Source organism: Puma concolor, chromosome A2 (assembly GCF_028749965.1).
Source record: "Puma concolor isolate L17-30 chromosome A2, mPumCon1.1.hap2, whole genome shotgun sequence".
Classification (NCBI taxonomy): domain Eukaryota; kingdom Metazoa; phylum Chordata; class Mammalia; order Carnivora; family Felidae; genus Puma; species Puma concolor.
Genome location: NC_141668.1, coordinates 156,125,647 through 156,142,889, shown reverse-complemented (window position 1 = coordinate 156,142,889; position 17,243 = coordinate 156,125,647). Strand labels below are relative to the sequence as shown.

The 17,243-nt window shown below is 49.3% G+C and overlaps 1 protein-coding gene across 3 annotated transcripts; it reads left to right on the top strand.

Moving 5' to 3' along the window:
- The first annotated feature begins 447 nt into the window (after nucleotides 1-447).
- Nucleotides 448-16,357, top strand: CCR9 (C-C motif chemokine receptor 9). 3 transcript variants are annotated; one of them, XM_086698433.1, is made up of 4 exons: nucleotides 449-577; nucleotides 5,431-5,691; nucleotides 8,516-8,560; nucleotides 14,023-16,355. In XM_086698433.1, exons 3-4 carry the CDS (start codon nucleotides 8,540-8,542, stop codon nucleotides 15,103-15,105), a joined length of 1,104 nt encoding a protein of 367 aa, XP_086554559.1. In that variant the 5' UTR covers nucleotides 449-577; nucleotides 5,431-5,691; nucleotides 8,516-8,539; the 3' UTR covers nucleotides 15,106-16,355. The 3 variants fall into 3 exon arrangements, with proteins under 3 accessions (XP_025772290.1, XP_086554559.1, XP_086554560.1); XM_025916505.2 differs by lacking the exon at nucleotides 5,431-5,691 and having other exon boundaries at nucleotides 448-577; XM_086698434.1 differs by lacking the exons at nucleotides 449-577; nucleotides 5,431-5,691; nucleotides 8,516-8,560 and adding an exon at nucleotides 10,646-10,986 and having other exon boundaries at nucleotides 14,023-16,357.
- Nucleotides 16,358-17,243: the final 886 nt, after the last annotated feature.

Sequence of the window (17,243 nt, the reverse complement as noted above, 5' to 3'; positions counted from 1 at the left end):
AAGGCACACGTGGCCAGTAGCTACCGCATCGGCTGGCCCAGCTCTGTGGGTTGAGGTCCACCTGTCAAGGCCAAAAGGGGGTTACGTGGTAGTAGACGGTCCCACATCGGCCTGTCCAGGCAACACCGCCCGAGGAAACCTTGCACACCCACACCGGTAGCCTGGCAAGGCTTGTTTTTCCACAGCCCCTCTTTTCCCCTTTTCCCTGGAGTGGCCGTGCTGTCTAGGAAAAGACCTTTTTGTAGACCATCGGTCTGCGTGTGCGTCTTCAGAGAAGATGGTTTCCCTTAGCCCAGCACGTCTTGGCTTTTCACTTCTGGTTGCAAATCATCGATTCTGCTGATTGCTGAGGTTGCAGCTGGTGACTCCCTGCTCCCCACCCTCCCAGGCCACCCCACCAGTGACAACGCAGGTAGGGGTGGCCTGACTTCCTCTCTGGTGTTTTTACCGATATTGCCTGCACAACACTCGTAGAAGCCTTGCCCCTCATCCCAGGCAGAGAGCAGGCCAGCCCTTGCCCCCCGACGGAGCTGGTGGGACCCACCTTCTCCCGGAGCATCTCCCGCTGCCCTCCACAGTGAGTATCACCCTTCTCGGTGTCTCCTGTGCTCCCCACTCTTGTGTTTCCTCGATGGCTTCTAAAACCCAGGCTCTCACTCATTTGTTCAGTGGTCGTGAGCCCCAGGCACTTTGCTAGAAGCTTCCAGGAAGGCAAAGGCGAGTCCGGTAGCGGCCTGCCCAGGTTTCCAGGGATGAGTCAGAAGACTCCCTCCCACCCACACGTGTGAAGTAAAGGTTCGAGGCAGTGAGTTCTGTGATTTGTGACTTACAGGAGGGAGAAGCAGGTGCTCGGGACAGGTGACAAGAAGGGGGTCAGGACTGGGAAAGCGAAGCCCCCAGGAGGTCCTCGGGTCCGAGAGGCAGCCCCGCGGGACGGATGTTTGGGGCAGCCTTCTCCGTAGCAGGGAAAAATCGGAAACAAGAAAACTCCGCTCTAAGCGGTGACTGGTTAAGTGAAGGGTGGCATCGCCAGACAACAGAACACCCCACAGCCATCCAGTCCGATGACAGCCCCGCGGTCACTGGCGTGAAACGTGGACCAGAAAGAGGGGTTATGAGAACGCAAGATAGAATATGGGTTGTGTGGTCCGATTCCCTTCCCACTAAGGGTGCGTGTGTGGGAAAAAGTGCAAAGAAAGCGAACAGAGGCTGACCCAAGCAAGGGGTGTTTGAGCGGTGTTTATTTTCTTCCCCGTATACATTTGCTTTGGGTTTTTTTTGGTTTTTCTGGTACATTACGAAACGTGCAAAATCTCCTTTATAATCGGAAGAAAAGCAAAGCTGCTTCGTTTTCAGTGACCCATCCGTGACTGTGGCTGTGTCCTTCCCAACACCCCAACCCTCTCCAGTTCTCTGTTCGCTATTGCTCTGCACCTGCCGTAGCTGCTGGGCCGGAAGGGCCACTGAGGAGCCCAGAGCTGGAAACGCGGGGCAACCACCAGCCCCCCAGGGCCCGGCCCATCTCCTCCTCCCCCTGCTGAACAGGCCCAAGTCCATCTGCCGTTTCAGCCCCTGGAGCTCGACGCCTCTTTTCTCCATATCCGTCTATCTGCTCTGAAGGCTTCCTCCACACCCCCCCCCCCGCCCCCTCCCACCCCTCCCGGCCAAGTTCAAGGACTCCCCACTCACAGGCTGCAGCGTCTGCTGGGGGGCAGGGAGGCGGGCGCCCGACCCAGGCTTGGCGAGCAGCCGGCCCGAGAGACGGCTCAGAGACCCCACTTTTGTGCGGGGGGTGGGGGGTGGGGTGGGGTGGCGGGCAGAGCTACCAACAAATAGATGATTCAATCTCAGTGTAGCGAGTCGGACAAACGTGGAAGTGAGACCTGAATTCCTGACTGCCGTCAGTATCTGTATCCAATTCACTGGCTACAGGGAGCAGGGACGGGAAAATGCTGCAGCCGCAGACGCTCCACGATGGTTTTGTTTTATTTATTTATTCACTTACGGAGAGCGAGCGAGCAGGGGAGGGGCAGAGAGAGAGAGAGAGACAGAGGATCCAAAGCGGGCTCTGCGCTGACAGGCTGACAGCAGTGAGCCCGATGCGGGGCTCAAACTCACGAACTGTGAGATCATGACCCGAACCAGAGTCGGAGGCTCAACCCACGGAGCCAGCGAGGTGCCCCTCGGTGATGATCTTCGTGGTGATTATCTAAGGACGGCAGGGAGCAAAAACGCATGGCCGGGGGCAGTAATGGATGTCAGCCTAACTTTTCTCATAGGTTCTTTTTTTTTTTTTTTTTTAAATGAATTAGCAGCCCTCCCTTCCCCCCCACCCCCACCAAGGTTCCTGTACACGCTTCCTGTTTTCTGGCCTTCATGCCTTTGTTGATATGTTTCCCTGTCCTCGAGCAGGGTTCCCTCCCCTCATTGCATGTCTCCATGCTCTCCAGCCTTCAAGGGGTCAGCAAAAGTGTCACCTCCTCAGGGAAGCCCTCCCGAGTTGCACTGGAGTCATGACTTCTGCCTCCTAATTCCCAAAGCGACTCGTAGCATTTAGCCTTGCTGGTATTTTGCAGCGATGAGGAGCTCATTACCCTTGAACGTGAGCTTCTAGACGACTTGGATCATGTCTCATACAGAGTTCAAGCCAAGCAGGTGTTTCAGGTGTCAAGACACATTGCAGGGGTGAGCCGGGCGGGGGGGATGAAGCATGTTCCCTCTCCTTCCCACAGAGCTCTCTGCATTCCGCAAAGAGCATTGCACTTGACCTTTGCCACGGGGCCCTGCAGGAGGCTGGGCTCTCACCTCCATTTTACAGCTGAGGAAACTAGGCATGTCACTTCTTGCCAAGGTCTCCCAGGCAGAAAGGGCTGGACCAAGGGACACACGGGGGCTTTCAAACGGGGGTCCATCGTGATCCCCCCACCTCAGCCCATTATGCTATAGCACAGGGGCAGGCTTCGCAGATCCCAGCGGTTGCAGAACCGTAATGGGGCCACCGGGAGCACCACCGGGGAGAGACTGGGGCCGCACTGAGCCAGAAGCCAGAGAGCACTCCCAGCAGACCGGAGAGGGGCCTGCTTTCAGTACGCTTTGTTGTGTGTGGGTGTTTGCCTCCTTCTCAGGGCCGAAGAGAAAATGAAAGCGAGCTTGGAGACTTTGCAACTGGTGCAATGAAATCTTTGGAAAGTATTCTGATGGAGGAGAGAGGGGATACGTGGAGAGCCGTCAGCAGCGTCTTTCTTTTAAAAAAAATATTTTTTTAACATCCATTTATTCTTGAGAGAGAGTACAAGCCGGGGAGGGGCAGAGAGGGAGGGAGACACAGAATCTGAGGCAGGCTCCAGGCTCCGAGCTGTCAGCGCAGAGCCCGACGCGGGGTTTGAACCCACGAACTACGAGATCATGACCTGAGCTGAAGTCGGACGCTTGACCGACTGAGCCACCCAGGGGCCCCTATTAGCAGTGTCTCCGTGAGCCAGAAACACATTTATCATAGCAGAAAAAGAAACCTTCACGGAAAGCTGATGGAGGCTCTCAAAGTTGCAAACCGAAGCTGCCGAGAATTTGATTACTAGTCCTGACTGCCTTTCAGTCCCTTCACTGGGGCAGCTGTGGGTACCTCCTGGGGATGAGATCTGCAAACAGGTGTACGGAAGGGAAGAGAACTGGGGCTTCTTAAAAAAAAAAAAAAAGGTTGACAAGTTATTTTTATGATAGTTCTTAAAATAAAATTTCATGCACAAAGGAACATATTTAAATAGTTTACATAACCTAAAGGAAAAAAACCGAAAGTCTCACTTTCCACGGGTCATAATTGTTCAAGCTCCTTGCAGAAAATGTTTCAGTACTGATGAGCAGTGAAGTGTGTAACTTTTACATTATTTTTTTCCTTAAAGACCGTGCAACACAGTCTTCTACCTTGCCTTTCTACCTAATACTCTTGGTGACCTCCTTATAATCAGCGTGAGGTCTATTTTATTCCATTTATGGGTGACTTCTGTAGGTTTTTTTTTTTTTTTAATGTTCACTTATTTAGTTTGAGAGAGAGTGAGTGAGTAGGGGAGAGGCAGAGAGAGAGGGAGAGAGAGAAAATCCCAAGGAGGCTCCACACCGTCAGCACAGAGCTCGAGGTGGGGCTTGAACTCACGAGCCGAGAGATCATGACCTGAGCTGAGATCGAGAGTCCGATGTTTAACTGACCGAGCCCCCCAGGCGCCCCCGGGCTCCTTGTGTTTTATTGAAAGCTGTATCAGAATATTGCCAATTGTTGGGTATTTAGGTTGTTTCCGGTTTTTTTTGTTCTGCAAAAAAATTGCCACATACATCTCCATATACGTATCTTTATTTAGGCTCTTTTGTGAAAACAGCAATAGAACATGTTCCCAGCAGATGAAGTGCTGAGTCAGGGCTGTTGTGCTTTGTAAATTTGACAGATGGAGCTTAATACTCCGAGAAGGTTGCACAGGGCAAGAGGGCAGGAGAGGTGCAAATGTCAACCATCCTGTCTCCAGCATTGGGGAAACCCAGGAGGGCTTCATTAAGGAGGTGACTTTTTTTTTTTTTTTTTTTGCCGGCCCTTGAAGGCTGGAGAGCACGGGGACACGCAATTTATACTCCCCACAGCAATGTGGAGGTCTCTTCCCCAAACCCTTACCAATATCATCATCATCAGTCTTTATTTTCAACCTAAAACTAAGTAGCTATAACGAACCATAACCAAAGCCACTCTTTCTTCTTTATGTGGCTTCTTTCCTTGGGAGCTTGTTTTCGTTGATGTTATCCGGCGAATATTCAAGTCTTTATTTAAATTTCTTTTTTAACGTTTATTCATTTTTGAGAGACCGAGAGACAGAGTATGAGCAGGGGAGGGGCGGAGAAAGAGGGAGACACAGAATCTGAAGCAGGCTCCAGGCTCTGAGCTGTCAGCACAGAGCCCGGACGCAGGGCTCAAACCCATGAACAGTGACATCATGACCTGAGCCGAAGTTGGGTGCTCAACCGACTGAGCCCCCCAGGCTCCCGAATATTCAAGTCTTTTTATGCAGCTACTAGAAATATATGTGGTTTTTTCTGGCTAATTAATGTCTCGAAAACCAATCTCTCTGTTCCCCAAGCTGTAATAAAATTAAACGAGCTGAGTGAGGAAGATCCAAAGTTAACTGGGTATTTCAAAAAATGATTTATTGGTTCGGAGCATGATTCAGGGAGGAAAAAAAAGAGGATGGTAAAGTCAATGGGATCGTATGTAATTTGGGGAGTCGCCCTCTGAGAGGAGGTAAACACCCTTTCCTCATCAAACATCCACCCGCTAATTTCAGCAGCCATTGGCGAGTTTCTAATCCCAGGATTCCTTTATATATGTATTAGTTGGCACTGCGAGAAGAGGTTTTTCACCTCTTTGTTCGTGTTTTCATTTATTTTCATTAGTACGGACTCCTGGATCCTCACGTAGTTGGACGTGCTACGAGGATGGCCATCGTGATTTAATTTGGTGCCCAAGTTGCCTCTGATTTGGCTGGCGGGAGCCCCATCGAGTTGGCAGCTATGTCCTTTTGGCGGGTCCTCCTGGTCCTTGGAACACCTGCTTGCTTCCTGATGCAAAAAATCAGTTCTGGGTGCATCTTGCAATTGCCCTAGCTGTGGAATCAGACATTTCTCCAGAGTCCTGCTTCCTTTCGGTGGAAGAAGGTATTTAGAGACCAAGATCAGGGCACTAGGTGCTTGTCTGCTGGGTCATTGTTTTGGGGCCCTCGGGGGACAGTGCCAGGAAATGTGTGTGAAACACAAATACATGTGCGTATACACATAAATTATCTGTCTGTATCATCTATCATCTATCAATCTGTCAGTCTATTTATCTCTAATCTGCCTATTATCTATCTCTCCACCTATTATCTATCTATCTATCTATCTATCTATCTATCTATCTATCTATCATCTATGTATCTGTCATCTATAAATCTATCAATATATCTGTCTACAATCTATTATCTATCTATTTATTATCTATCTATCTCATCTATCATCTATCTATCAATCATCTATCTGTCTGTCTATTATCTATCTATCTATCTATCTATCTATCAATCATCTATGTGTCTATCATCTATCAATCTATCAGTCTATTTATTTATCTCTAATCTATTATCTATCCACCTATTATCTATCTATCTATCTATCTACTATCATCTATCTATGTATCTGCCATCTATCAATTTATCAATCAACCAATCTATGTATCTGTCTATAAGTCTATTATCTATCTATCTATTATCTATCTCATCTATCATCTATCAATCATTTATCTGTCTATTATCTATCTATCTATCATCTATGTGTCTATCATCTATCTATCTGTCTATCTCTCTAATCTAAGCTTGAAAACCCGAGTTCATCTTGAGCCCTCAGTTCCGTGAGAATGGCACGAGGCACTCCAAGGCATTTTCAAGAAGCAGCTGGCAAGAAGGTTTCAAGGAAGAAGTTCTGGCTGCCTTCCTCCCCACCTGCTAAAGGCCAGATAGGACTCTGAGGAGGGAAGTAAGCCAGAAAATTTCCTTTAGCTCTCACTCACTTTCTTTTCTTTACTTGAGTCATTTTACTGAGGTCCAACTACAAAAGACTACATTTATAGTGCAGACTACAAGCTCTGACATACGTATACCCGTGAAACTTTCACATAATGAGTATCATGAGTATATGTGTCACCCCCGAAGGCTTCCTTGTGAGCCTTTGTGCCCTCGCTCACCTCACACCCTCCCCCGCCTCTTCTCCCTCTCTCACCAGGAAATCACTGGTCTGTGTTCTCTCACGCTAGATTAGTTTGCATTTTCTAGAATTTTATGTAAGTGGAATCACGCTGTATGCGTGCTTTGGTCTGGCTTCTTTACGTAGCATAATTATTTTGAGATTCATTCGTATGACTGTGAGTATCAGTTGTTCATTCTGATTCCATTGTGTGGCTATGCCCACGGTCCATGTATCCCTTCCTGATAATGGATAGGGTATCCAGTATTTGGGTTATTTCCAGTAATTGCTATTGCAATAGAGCAGCTATGAACATTCCTGCATCAGTCTTCGTGTGGACACATGCTTGCGTTTTTCTTCGGGAAGGACATCGCAGGGGGATGGTTAGGTCACGTGCTGGGTGTATGTATAACTTTTTTTTTTAATGTTTATGTACTTATTTTTGAGAGAGAGAGAGAACACAAGCAAGGGAGGGGCAGAGAGAGAGGGAGACACAGAATCCGAAGCAGACTCCAAGCTCTGAGCTGTCAGCACAGAGCCTGACATGGGGCTTGAACTCACGAACTCTGACCTCATGACATGAGCTGAAGTCGGACGCTTAACCGACTGAGCCACCCAGGCGCCCTTATGTTTAACTTTTTAAGAAACTGACAAACGGTTTTCCAAAGTGGTTGTACCACCGTTAGGTGCTCAAAACCACCACACTCTCAGAAAAGGAGGATGAGTCACGATGTTGTGTTGTAGAAAGGAAACCCACAGGTGAGGGTTGAATCTATGAAGGAGAATTGTTTTATTCTGAAAACTTGGGGTGTGGTGCTAGATGTGTTTCTTGGGAACTTTTCCTTGCTAAAAATATAAAAAGAAATGCCCGGCTCAGGCGGAGACACGTCCTCGAGTGAAGTAAGCTATTGTTCCCTTAGTCGTACAGGGGTGGGTTTACAGAGATTCAAAACACATACGCACAACAGCCGAGATTTATGGAAGTCAGCTTGGAGACCCTTCGCATTAGGGAACTGCCTTTTTTTTTTTTTTTTTTTTTTTTTTTTTTGCTAAACCAAATCTGGGACTTCCAGGAAATAGGGCCCCTTTTCCCATCCTGGGCTTACAAATGAAGCAGGTAGGTAGGTGCTGGGGCCCAGAGAGGTCTCAAGCCAACCTCTGTCCTGTGATCTTCGGGAGCCCCCTGGTTGGTAAAATAAGGGCATTTAGCAAAACAGATCCTGAGAGTCGAGAGCAAATGAACTCAGGTAAAAAGAACGCTGGGAAAACATGAAGTCCCCAAAAGGGCTCTTAGGGGAGAGGTTTCTCTCGTTTCTACGTTGACAACCAAGATCATTTGGGAATCTAGAATATTTGGCTTGGTGTCAATGTAATATGGACTGTAACTCTCGCCTGGGATTTTTATATTTTTTGCACAAGGACAAACAGATATAACCTCCAGTCTCCATCGTTAGGCGTTTATTACTGTTCATTTATTTTTTTATTATTTTTTTTTTAATTTTTTTTTTCAACGTTTATTTATTTTTGGGACAGAGAGAGACAGAGCATGAATGGGGGAGGGGGCAGAGAGAGAGGGAGACACAGAATCGGAAACAGGCTCCGGGCTCTGAGCCATCAGCCCAGCGCCCGACGCGGGGCTCGAACTCACGGACCGCGAGATCGTGACCTGGCTGAAGTCGGAGGCTTAACCGACTGCGCCACCCAGGCGCCCCTATTACTGTTCATTTATAAGACAGACCTCTTTTTGATTTTTGCCTTCTCTTCCTAGAAGCAAGCTTGCATCTGATCCATCATGGTGCCCACAGAACTCACAGTGAGTATCGCCATGTTCCTCAGGCTCCTCGAAATGCACTGTCAGAAAGCGGTCCAGGCTCATTCTTCTGCATGTCTCCGTCCAGTTTTCCCAGCACCACTTGCTGAAGAGACTGTCTTGATTCCATTGGATTTTCTTTCCTGCTTTGTCAGAGATGAGTTGCCCATACTTTTGTGGGTCCATGTCTGGGTTCCCTATTCTGTTCCATGGATCTGAGTGTCTGTTTTTGTGCCAATACCATACTGTCTTGATGATTACAACTTTGTAGCATAGCCAGAAGTCCGGGATTGTGATGCCTCCTGCTTTGGTTTTCTTTTTCAAGATTGCTTTGGCTCTTCGGGGTCTTTTCTGGTCCCACACAAATTGTAGGCTTATTTGTTCCAGCTCTGTGAAGAATGTTGGTGCTATTTTGATAGGGATTGCACTGAATGTGTAGATTGCTTTGGGTAGTATCGACATTTTAACAATATTTGTTCTTGTAATCAATGAGCATGGAATAGTTTCCCCCCACCTTTTTTTTTTTGTGGAAATGCACTGTCATCTTGCCTGTTTTTTTTTTTGGGGGGGGGTGGTGTGGGAAGGAACCTGCTGTGGAGGAGAGATTTCTCTGTGTGGGTTCCCAGGGGTAAGGTCTCTACCGAGCAGTGCCCCATATGGGCGGCCAACGCCAGCACAGAGGGCTTTACAAACATGAAAAACCAGAAGAGCCTCAGGGTTTGTGGTGAAGTGAGAGGAACACACTATTTTAGATCTCATTAACAGGTAAGAGTTTTTATGATTGGATGTGTCTGTTCGGAAACTAAGACAAAGGAGGATATGGGACAACCCTGAATTTGTGGGTTTTTTAAAATGTTTATTTATTTATTTATTTTTGAGAGAGAGCATGAGTAGGGAAGGGGCAGAGAGAGAGAGAGAGAGAGAGAGAGAGAGAGAGAATCCCAGGCAGGCTCCTTGCTGTCGACACGGGGCTTGAACTCACAAACTGTGAGATCATGACCTGAGCCAAGATCAAGAGTCGGACGCTTAACCGACTGAGCCACCCGGGTGCCCTCATCATTTGTTTTGAATAAACCTGTGGTGAGCACATCAGTTCTGTCTCTTACACAACAGGACATAGGCTTTTCAAAAACCACATAAGAGCCTATATTTCTCTGAACGAGACAAAGAGGCTAACGAAAATACTGGGTAAAGCCATCATCCAGAGAGTCATTTGGGATTTTGTAGCCAAATGTAATCAAGGACAGAATCACATCAGATTGCTCCGTTTTTTGCCGTCCTCATAAACGCCTCACAGAAATATCTAACTGGTTTAATTTTGCTTTTCTCAAAGAGAAAGTCTGGGTTTTACAAGTCGGTGGTTGAAATCAAGCCTTCTTAGTGGGGCTAACAGACTGCCCTTCAAGGTACACTGGTCTATGAGTTCCAAGGTCCACGGAGCTTGGTGGTCGCAATTGTTGACCTTAGACAAGTCGGCGATGCCACGCTAATGATGTTTAGTATTGCATGTGTATTGCTGCATATACCTAACAATAAAAGAGACGATTAACTTGGATCTGCTGAAGTAAACGAGGTAAGTCTACTTTTCTGACCAGAATCAGAACCAGGAAGGGCTGTGTGCCGGTCAGTACCCAGGACGCTGCCTTCCTTCGACTTCACAGTGAAGGCAGAGCCATGTTTGCGGATGAGGAAACTGAGGCTGGGAGGGTGGGGGAGGGGTCAGGGTCATGGCGAATTGGAGGAGGAGACCCGCAGAATGCTCTCAGTGCCCATAGCATCCCCAGGGTGCTCCCTGTAGACAACTGTCAAAGGCGCTGAGATCCAGGTCTTACCGTTTGGAAGTCTTACTTCCTCAAGTGTGGGGACAGGGCGCCCTAGAGACGGAGGCCGGCCATTCCCGCTCCTCCTGACTAGCTCACATCCCTCCCTCCCTCCCTCCCTCCCTCCCTCCCACCATCTTCCCTCCCGCACCCCTTCCCCCATGCAGGTGCCCACTTTAGTGCTGAGAAGAAATAAGGGATGTGGCCTCACAGGACACGGGCTTTGCCCTTGGCCCTGTTCTCTGCCTAGAGGTGCAGGCGACGGGCCTGGGGCTGATAGAAGCCTTCCAGCCTTCCGGAGATAACCTGAGTCAATGCAGGAGGCTCCTGAAAATCTGGAGGCCTTCTTCCTGCCCCAGAAGATGCTTAGCCCTTGATGCTTGGCCCTGCTTCTTCTTCTTTTTATTTTTTAATTTTTTTTTAACACTTATTTATTGTTGAGAGACAAAGTGCAAGCAGGGGAGGGGCAGAGCGAGAGGGAGACCCAGAATCAGAAGCAGGCTCCAGGCTCTGAGCTGTGAGCACAGCCCTGATGTGGGGCTTGAACTCATGAACCGTGAGATCATGACCTGAGCCGAAGTTGGACGCTTAACTGACCGAGCCACCCAGGTGCCCCTCTTTTTGCTTCTTTAACCAAGCTTAGCCTGGGGTTTCTGTACGTTTCTACTGTGCAGAGCTGGCCTAAGGGCTCTTGTCTGGTGACAGTAATTGGGCTACAAGCTTGGCTGAGCTTCCCAATTAAAAAGGGGCCCTGATATGGTTCATGAGGGAAAAAGAGACCCTTCCCTATTCTTCAAGAGATACGAAAGCCTTTCTTCACATCTCCTTTGTATTTAAAGGCCTAACGTCTTGGGTAGGTCTTAGTGAGTAGGACACAGATGTCTATGAAGAAGCCCCTGGAGGCCCTGCTCTCAGGGGAGAGAGTGGACCCCACGAGGGCTCCTTAGACACCACCTTGATGGAGACTTTAGGAAGGGTGCCCGGCAGAATGTGGGAAGTTGTTCTAGGCATTGCCCAAACTAGAAGGTTCTGGCATGGGCTCCTGGATGGGAAATAGACTGGAAACATGCAGATTAGCCTGTCATTCCACCGATTATCTCCTGGGATCTCTTCCTGCTGTGCAAGGCTCTGAGAGCAGCCTGCCTAGGTAGCTTCTCCAGCAAGAACAGTGTCTCTAGGACGGCTCAGAGAGCAGGCGAGCTGGAAGGAAGGAATTCATTATCTCAGAGTCCTCATGGAAGCCTGAGCCCTCATCTGAGAGAGGTCTTCCTGCCCTGGAAATGTGAGGATTACGTCACACACGCACGTCACGGCGTCGGCACTGGGTCTGGCATGCACTAGGCACCCCAGCTATGGCGAATAAAATACGTTGGTAAATAGTGCCGTTTACGTCTGCTGGGAAGTTTTCGAAGGATACCGTGTCTAACATCCAAAGGATATATACCCATCGCGCATGTCTAGAGCTAGAAGCGCGAGTCCCAGCATGGTGGGGGGACACGTTTGCCCAGGACTCCCCTAGCCTGGGAGGTGGACTCTTCCTCATAAAGGCAGCCAAACCTTTCATCTTGTACGGATGATGTAGGCCTACCTTGGTCTTCACAACAAATGTGGCCTTGACGACACGTATACAAATCTAGGTTTTTTTTGTGTGTGAGTCAAACCACTTTTAAAATATGCCTGCGGGGGGTGGGGGGGAGTCCCTAACTAAATATAGTTCTATGCTGGACCACCGGGCCCTCCACCCTCAGCCAACCGGAGAACACACGCCTTGGGCTTCAAGCGGGACACATTCTGGGGGTCAGCGCTGGGGAGTGGTGGTCGTGCCCGCTTACTGGGCAGTGGAGAAGGCTGGGTCTCCTGGGGCACTGGAAATGCTGAGGTCCCCCCCTTCCCCCCGCCACCCCCTGGGGCTGTATCTGTGGATGGGGACGCTGTTTCTCTCCCGGATTTATAGCTTGGGGCTCAGGTGCATGTGACAGTCTCTTAAAAGTATTTGATCACCCCCAAAAAATGTAAAAAAGAAATAAAAGAAGGAAGGAAGGAAGGAAGGAAGGAAGGAAGGAAGGAGGGAAGGAAGGAAAAAGAGGGAAGGGAAGGGAAGAAAAGAAAAAAAAAGAAGAGAAAAGAAAAAAAGAAAAGAACCTCTACAAAAGCAGTTTCACGCTTACTCATTGTGTGGATTCACAGTTAACACCTGCTCATCTGCACGAGCGGATGACTTTTCCCCAAAATGTCACCGTGCCGACCCATTAAAGCTACACTGATCCCCATCTTGGGGTCTCTGTGTTCTTCATATTCTTCCTTCCCACCCTAAAAGTTCTTTTTGCTCCAAGTCTATGCAAGCCCCACCTCTCAGGGGACAACCTCCCTGGGGGGCCACGACGATGCCAGGCTGCCAGGTTTGGCTTTGGGAGAAGTCTCCTGGCATCCTCACCAAAATATGTGTCTCCCAGGGAATCTGTCCTCCCAAGACACTGGGTTTCTGGGTAATGGCTGAAGCTGGAGGGAAATCTTTATTTTTTTTATTAAAAAATTTTTTTAATGTTTATTTATTTTTGAGAGGGAGAGACACAGAGTATGAGCAGGGGAGGGGCAAAGAGAGAGGGAGACACAGAATCTGAAGCAGGCTCCAGGCTCTGAGCTGTCAGCACAGAGCCCGACACGGGGCTCGAAGTCACAAACCGTGAGATCATGGCCTGAGCTGAAGTCAGATGCTTAACCGACTCAGCCACCCAGGCGCCCCTTAGAATTCTTAACAAAGTTTGAATAAGGGATCCTGAAAGCTATATAACCTGTCCCAGTGCTTGTGCATGTATGTGAAAGGGTATGAATGAGTGTGTGCGTGTGAGTGTGTGTGTGTGTGTGTGTGTGTGTGTGTTGCTGTTTCAGGAGCAGAGGATACATAGTTTGCAGAAGGCTCAGAAGAATCTGGACCCAGAAAAGTTTAGGAGCCTCTGAGGACCTTTATGGAAGAATGGAATAGAGAGGAGAGGGGTGCCTGGGTGGCTCAGTTAAGCGTCCGACTTCGGCTCAGGTCATGATCTCACAGCTTGTGAGTTCGAGCCCCGCGTCAGGATCTGTGCGCACAGCTCGGAGCCTGGAACCTGCTTTGGATTCTGTGTCTCCTTTTCTCTCTCTGCCCCTCCCCAGCTCGCACTCTGTCTCTCCCTCTCTCAAAAATACATAAACATTAAAAACAATGTTTTAAAAACTTAAAAAAAATGGAATAGAGAGTAGAAATCAGAATCATTCAGAGTTCAATACAGGTTTGTGCCCATCATTGGTCCCAAGGGGGTCCTACCACATCCGATCACTTGTCATGTGTCCTGTAACTGTTCATGTGTGCCCTCCACCAGCAGGTGGGTTCTGCGAGAGCTGGAACCACATCTGACTTACCCACTACTGTGTTTTTGGCATGCACGCAGTACCTGACACGGAATAGGCGTGCGAGAGATAGTCATGGACTGTATAAATCTGTTGTGATGTGGGCAGATGCCCTCAGAAGTTCCTGCTTGCCCTGCATGCATTTCTCTGCCTCGTCGCAGATTTTGGGGGCTGGGAGGGTCACGGGGTCCGGGCCCCTGCCGTTCTGAGATCCTCTGAAGGATCGTCCTTGACCTGATGGTGTCTGGTGTCTCCTTGCAGGGTCTTGTCTCTAACATGTCTGACGATTACAGCTACCATCCCACGTCTCCTCTGGATGACTACCTAAACCTCCCTGAACTTTACTGTAAGAAAAACAACGTCCGGCAGTTTGCGAGCTACTTCCTCCCGCCCTTGTACTGGCTCGTGTTCATCGCGGGCGCCTTGGGCAACAGTCTGGTCGTCCTTGTCTACTGGTACTGCACGAGAGTGAAGACCATGACCGACATGTTCCTCCTGAATCTGGCAATTGCTGACCTCCTCTTTCTCGCCACGCTTCCTTTCTGGGCCATTGCCACCGCGGACCAGTGGAGATTCCACACCTTCCTGTGCAAAGTGGTCAACAGCATGTACAAGATGAACTTCTACAGCTGCGTGCTGCTGATCATGTGCATCAGCGTGGACAGGTACATTGCCATCGCTCAGGCCATGAAAGCGCAGACCTGGAGGCAGAAAAGGCTCGTGTACAGCAAAATGGTCTGCTTTGCTGTCTGGGTGCTGGCGGCCATGCTCTGCATCCCCGAAATCCTGTATAGTCAACTCAAGAAGGAATCTGGCATTACCATTTGTACCATGGTTTACCCTAGTGACGAGAGCACCAAAGTGAAGTCGGTGGTCTTAACCTTGAAGGTCGTCCTGGGCTTTTTCCTTCCTTTCGTGGTCATGGCCTGCTGCTACACCATCATCATCCACACTCTGTTACAAGCCAAGAAGTCATCCAAGCACAAGGCCCTGAAGGTGACCGTCACCGTCCTTACTGTCTTCTTCCTATCTCAGTTCCCCTACAACTGCATTCTGTTGGTGCAGACCATCGATGCCTACGCCATGTTCATTTCCAACTGTGCCATTTCCACCAATATTGACATCTGCTTCCAGGTCACTCAAACCATCGCCTTCTTCCACAGTTGCCTGAACCCCGTGCTCTATGTTTTTGTGGGCGAGAGATTCCGCCGGGATCTTATGAAGACCCTGAAGAACTTGGGTTGCATCAGCCAGGCGCAGTGGGTCTCGTTCACAAGGAGAGAGGGAAGCGTGAAGCTGTCGTCCATGCTGCTGGAGACGACCTCGGGAGCGCTCTCCTACTGAGGGGTCTTGGCTCCGACGTGGATGGCCCTCTCAGAAGTAATGAGAAATACAAGTACAGCTTCTCCACTGATGGGACCAGAGGGAAACCAATGAAGAAAAAGAAAAAGGAAGTGGGGGGAGGGGGGGAGAAAAAGCCCAGAAAGGGATGATTTTGGACAATTACTTTAGTTAGAATTTCCAAGTCAGAGTTTTCCACATGGACTGGCCATCCCGTGAGACCATGGACTGGCTCTTGGCTGCAATGTGTACAATTTTCAGAGAAGGACCAACAGACAGCTCTTTAGACCACCCTGGCTTCGTCCCTCGTCTGAGCATTAATGCAACTGGAAAAGGCGTTCGATTTTCCCAGTATACTGCGGATGGCTGTGGCTTCGGTTCTGAAGCCACCCCTTCCAAAAGGAGACACGGACCCACTGGCCGCTGCCACCAGGAGTCCACAAAAGCACAAGGTTTCCTGAAAACTTCCATCTTGGGGGGAATTTCTACCATGACTTTGGGGCCTGGTGCCCATGCCAGGTCTTCTAGATTCTTGATCAGAATCTTTTCAAACAACCTCAGATTGTCTCCTCTGGTCTCCTTGATCTGTTCTGGGCCAGGGAGGGACCCTGAGCCTCTTTTGAACTACCTGCTTGACTAGCCAGCGAGCCCCTGGACTAGTAGCCATATCCGAACATCATCCCTATTCTCTCGGTGCTCCCGTGTCCATTTCTGGGTCCTTCCGGGGGGGTTCTGTGACTCCACAGAGTCTGCACAAGGACTCCGTGTGTCCACTTGTGTCACGGGGGCGGTCAGCCTGTGCGGGGACTCTGAGAACCCGAGCGCCCTGGCTCTGTTGTGGGCTCAGTCTGCCAGGTAGCTTTTGTGATGGTCCACTTTTCCACTTCCCATAAAACGGGTTGGTTTTACGGACCCTCTTGTTTCTCAGGCGGCTGGAAGTAGACCTGCGTCCACGCTGCTCCTTTTCTTAACGGATAGCGCTCACATGTTCAAAAGCTTTCGATTTAGAGATTAGGCTGGAAAAAAGTAATAGAATTCACTTTCGCTTTGTTTCTTTTAACTATTTGGCTAGCACATTTGAAAACATTTTATAGGGGCCCCTGGGTGGCTCAGTCGGTTGAGCATCCGACTTTGGCTCAGGTCGCGATCTCACAGTTTGTGGGTTTGAGCCCTTCATAGGGCTCTGTGCTGACAGCTCGGAGCTTGGAGCCTGCTTTGGATTCTGTGTGTCTCTCTCTCTTTCCTGTTTGCGCTCTCTCCCTGTCAAAAATAAGTAAAAATTAAAAAAGATTTGTATGTTAGAAAAGTGTTTTTGTTTTTTTTTTTTAAATTTTTTTTTCAACGTTTTATTTATTTTTGGGACAGAGAGAGACAGAGCATGAACAGGGGAGGGGCAGAGAGAGAGGGAGACACAGAATCGGAAACAGGCTCCAGGCTCCGAGCCATCAGCCCAGAGCCCGACGCGGGGCTCGAACTCATGGACCGCGAGATCGTGACCTGGCTGAAGTCGGACGCTTAACCGACTGCGCCACCCAGGCGCCCCCTGTCTCTGTATTTTAAATGTGTCCAACTGAAGATCCAAAAGCCATGTTAGAGGGTGAGGAATAAGGGTGGGATAAGGAAATAAAATCTCCAAAATACTTTAGAGCCATCTTGGCTGCCTGGTCTTCCTCTCTCCTCTGGTCAAACTTATTTCCCAGGCTTGTCCCAGTTAGCCCAGTGGGATTTCCAAGGGGGGGGGGGGGCTATTCGAGCAGCCCACGAATCACCCTGGCTTTGCTACTTGCTCTAGAGGAAGCATCTGATTTTCTAGGTGTGCTATGAATTACTGTGGTTTCAGTCCCAAGACCATGGCTTCCAAAGGTGGCACCGAAGCCTGGACTCTGCCACCTCATCTTCCCCCTCCCTGTCCATGTCTCAAGTGTGCGTCAGTGAGAAATGAAGGGAGCAGAACATGGGCAGTGACACAAAGACCTTGCTAACCTACCCTGTGTGCAGGAAGCTGGAGGTAAACAAGCATTGGTCTGGGACCAGCCCAACGACATGGGCCCCAGTTCAAGAAACACCACTTACGGTAGGGGGCAGGGTGATGTCTCCAAGGCCACTGTACGGACAGAGCCATCGCTCGGCTACCATTTCCA

Coding starts and splice junctions, on each gene's coding strand:
- CCR9 (XM_025916505.2), top strand. CDS start 8,540: ATGGTGCCCACAGAACTCACA. Junction 8,561..14,022: donor TGGTGCCCACAGAACTCACA/GTGAGTATCGCC, acceptor GTCTCCTTGCAG/GGTCTTGTCTCTAACATGTC.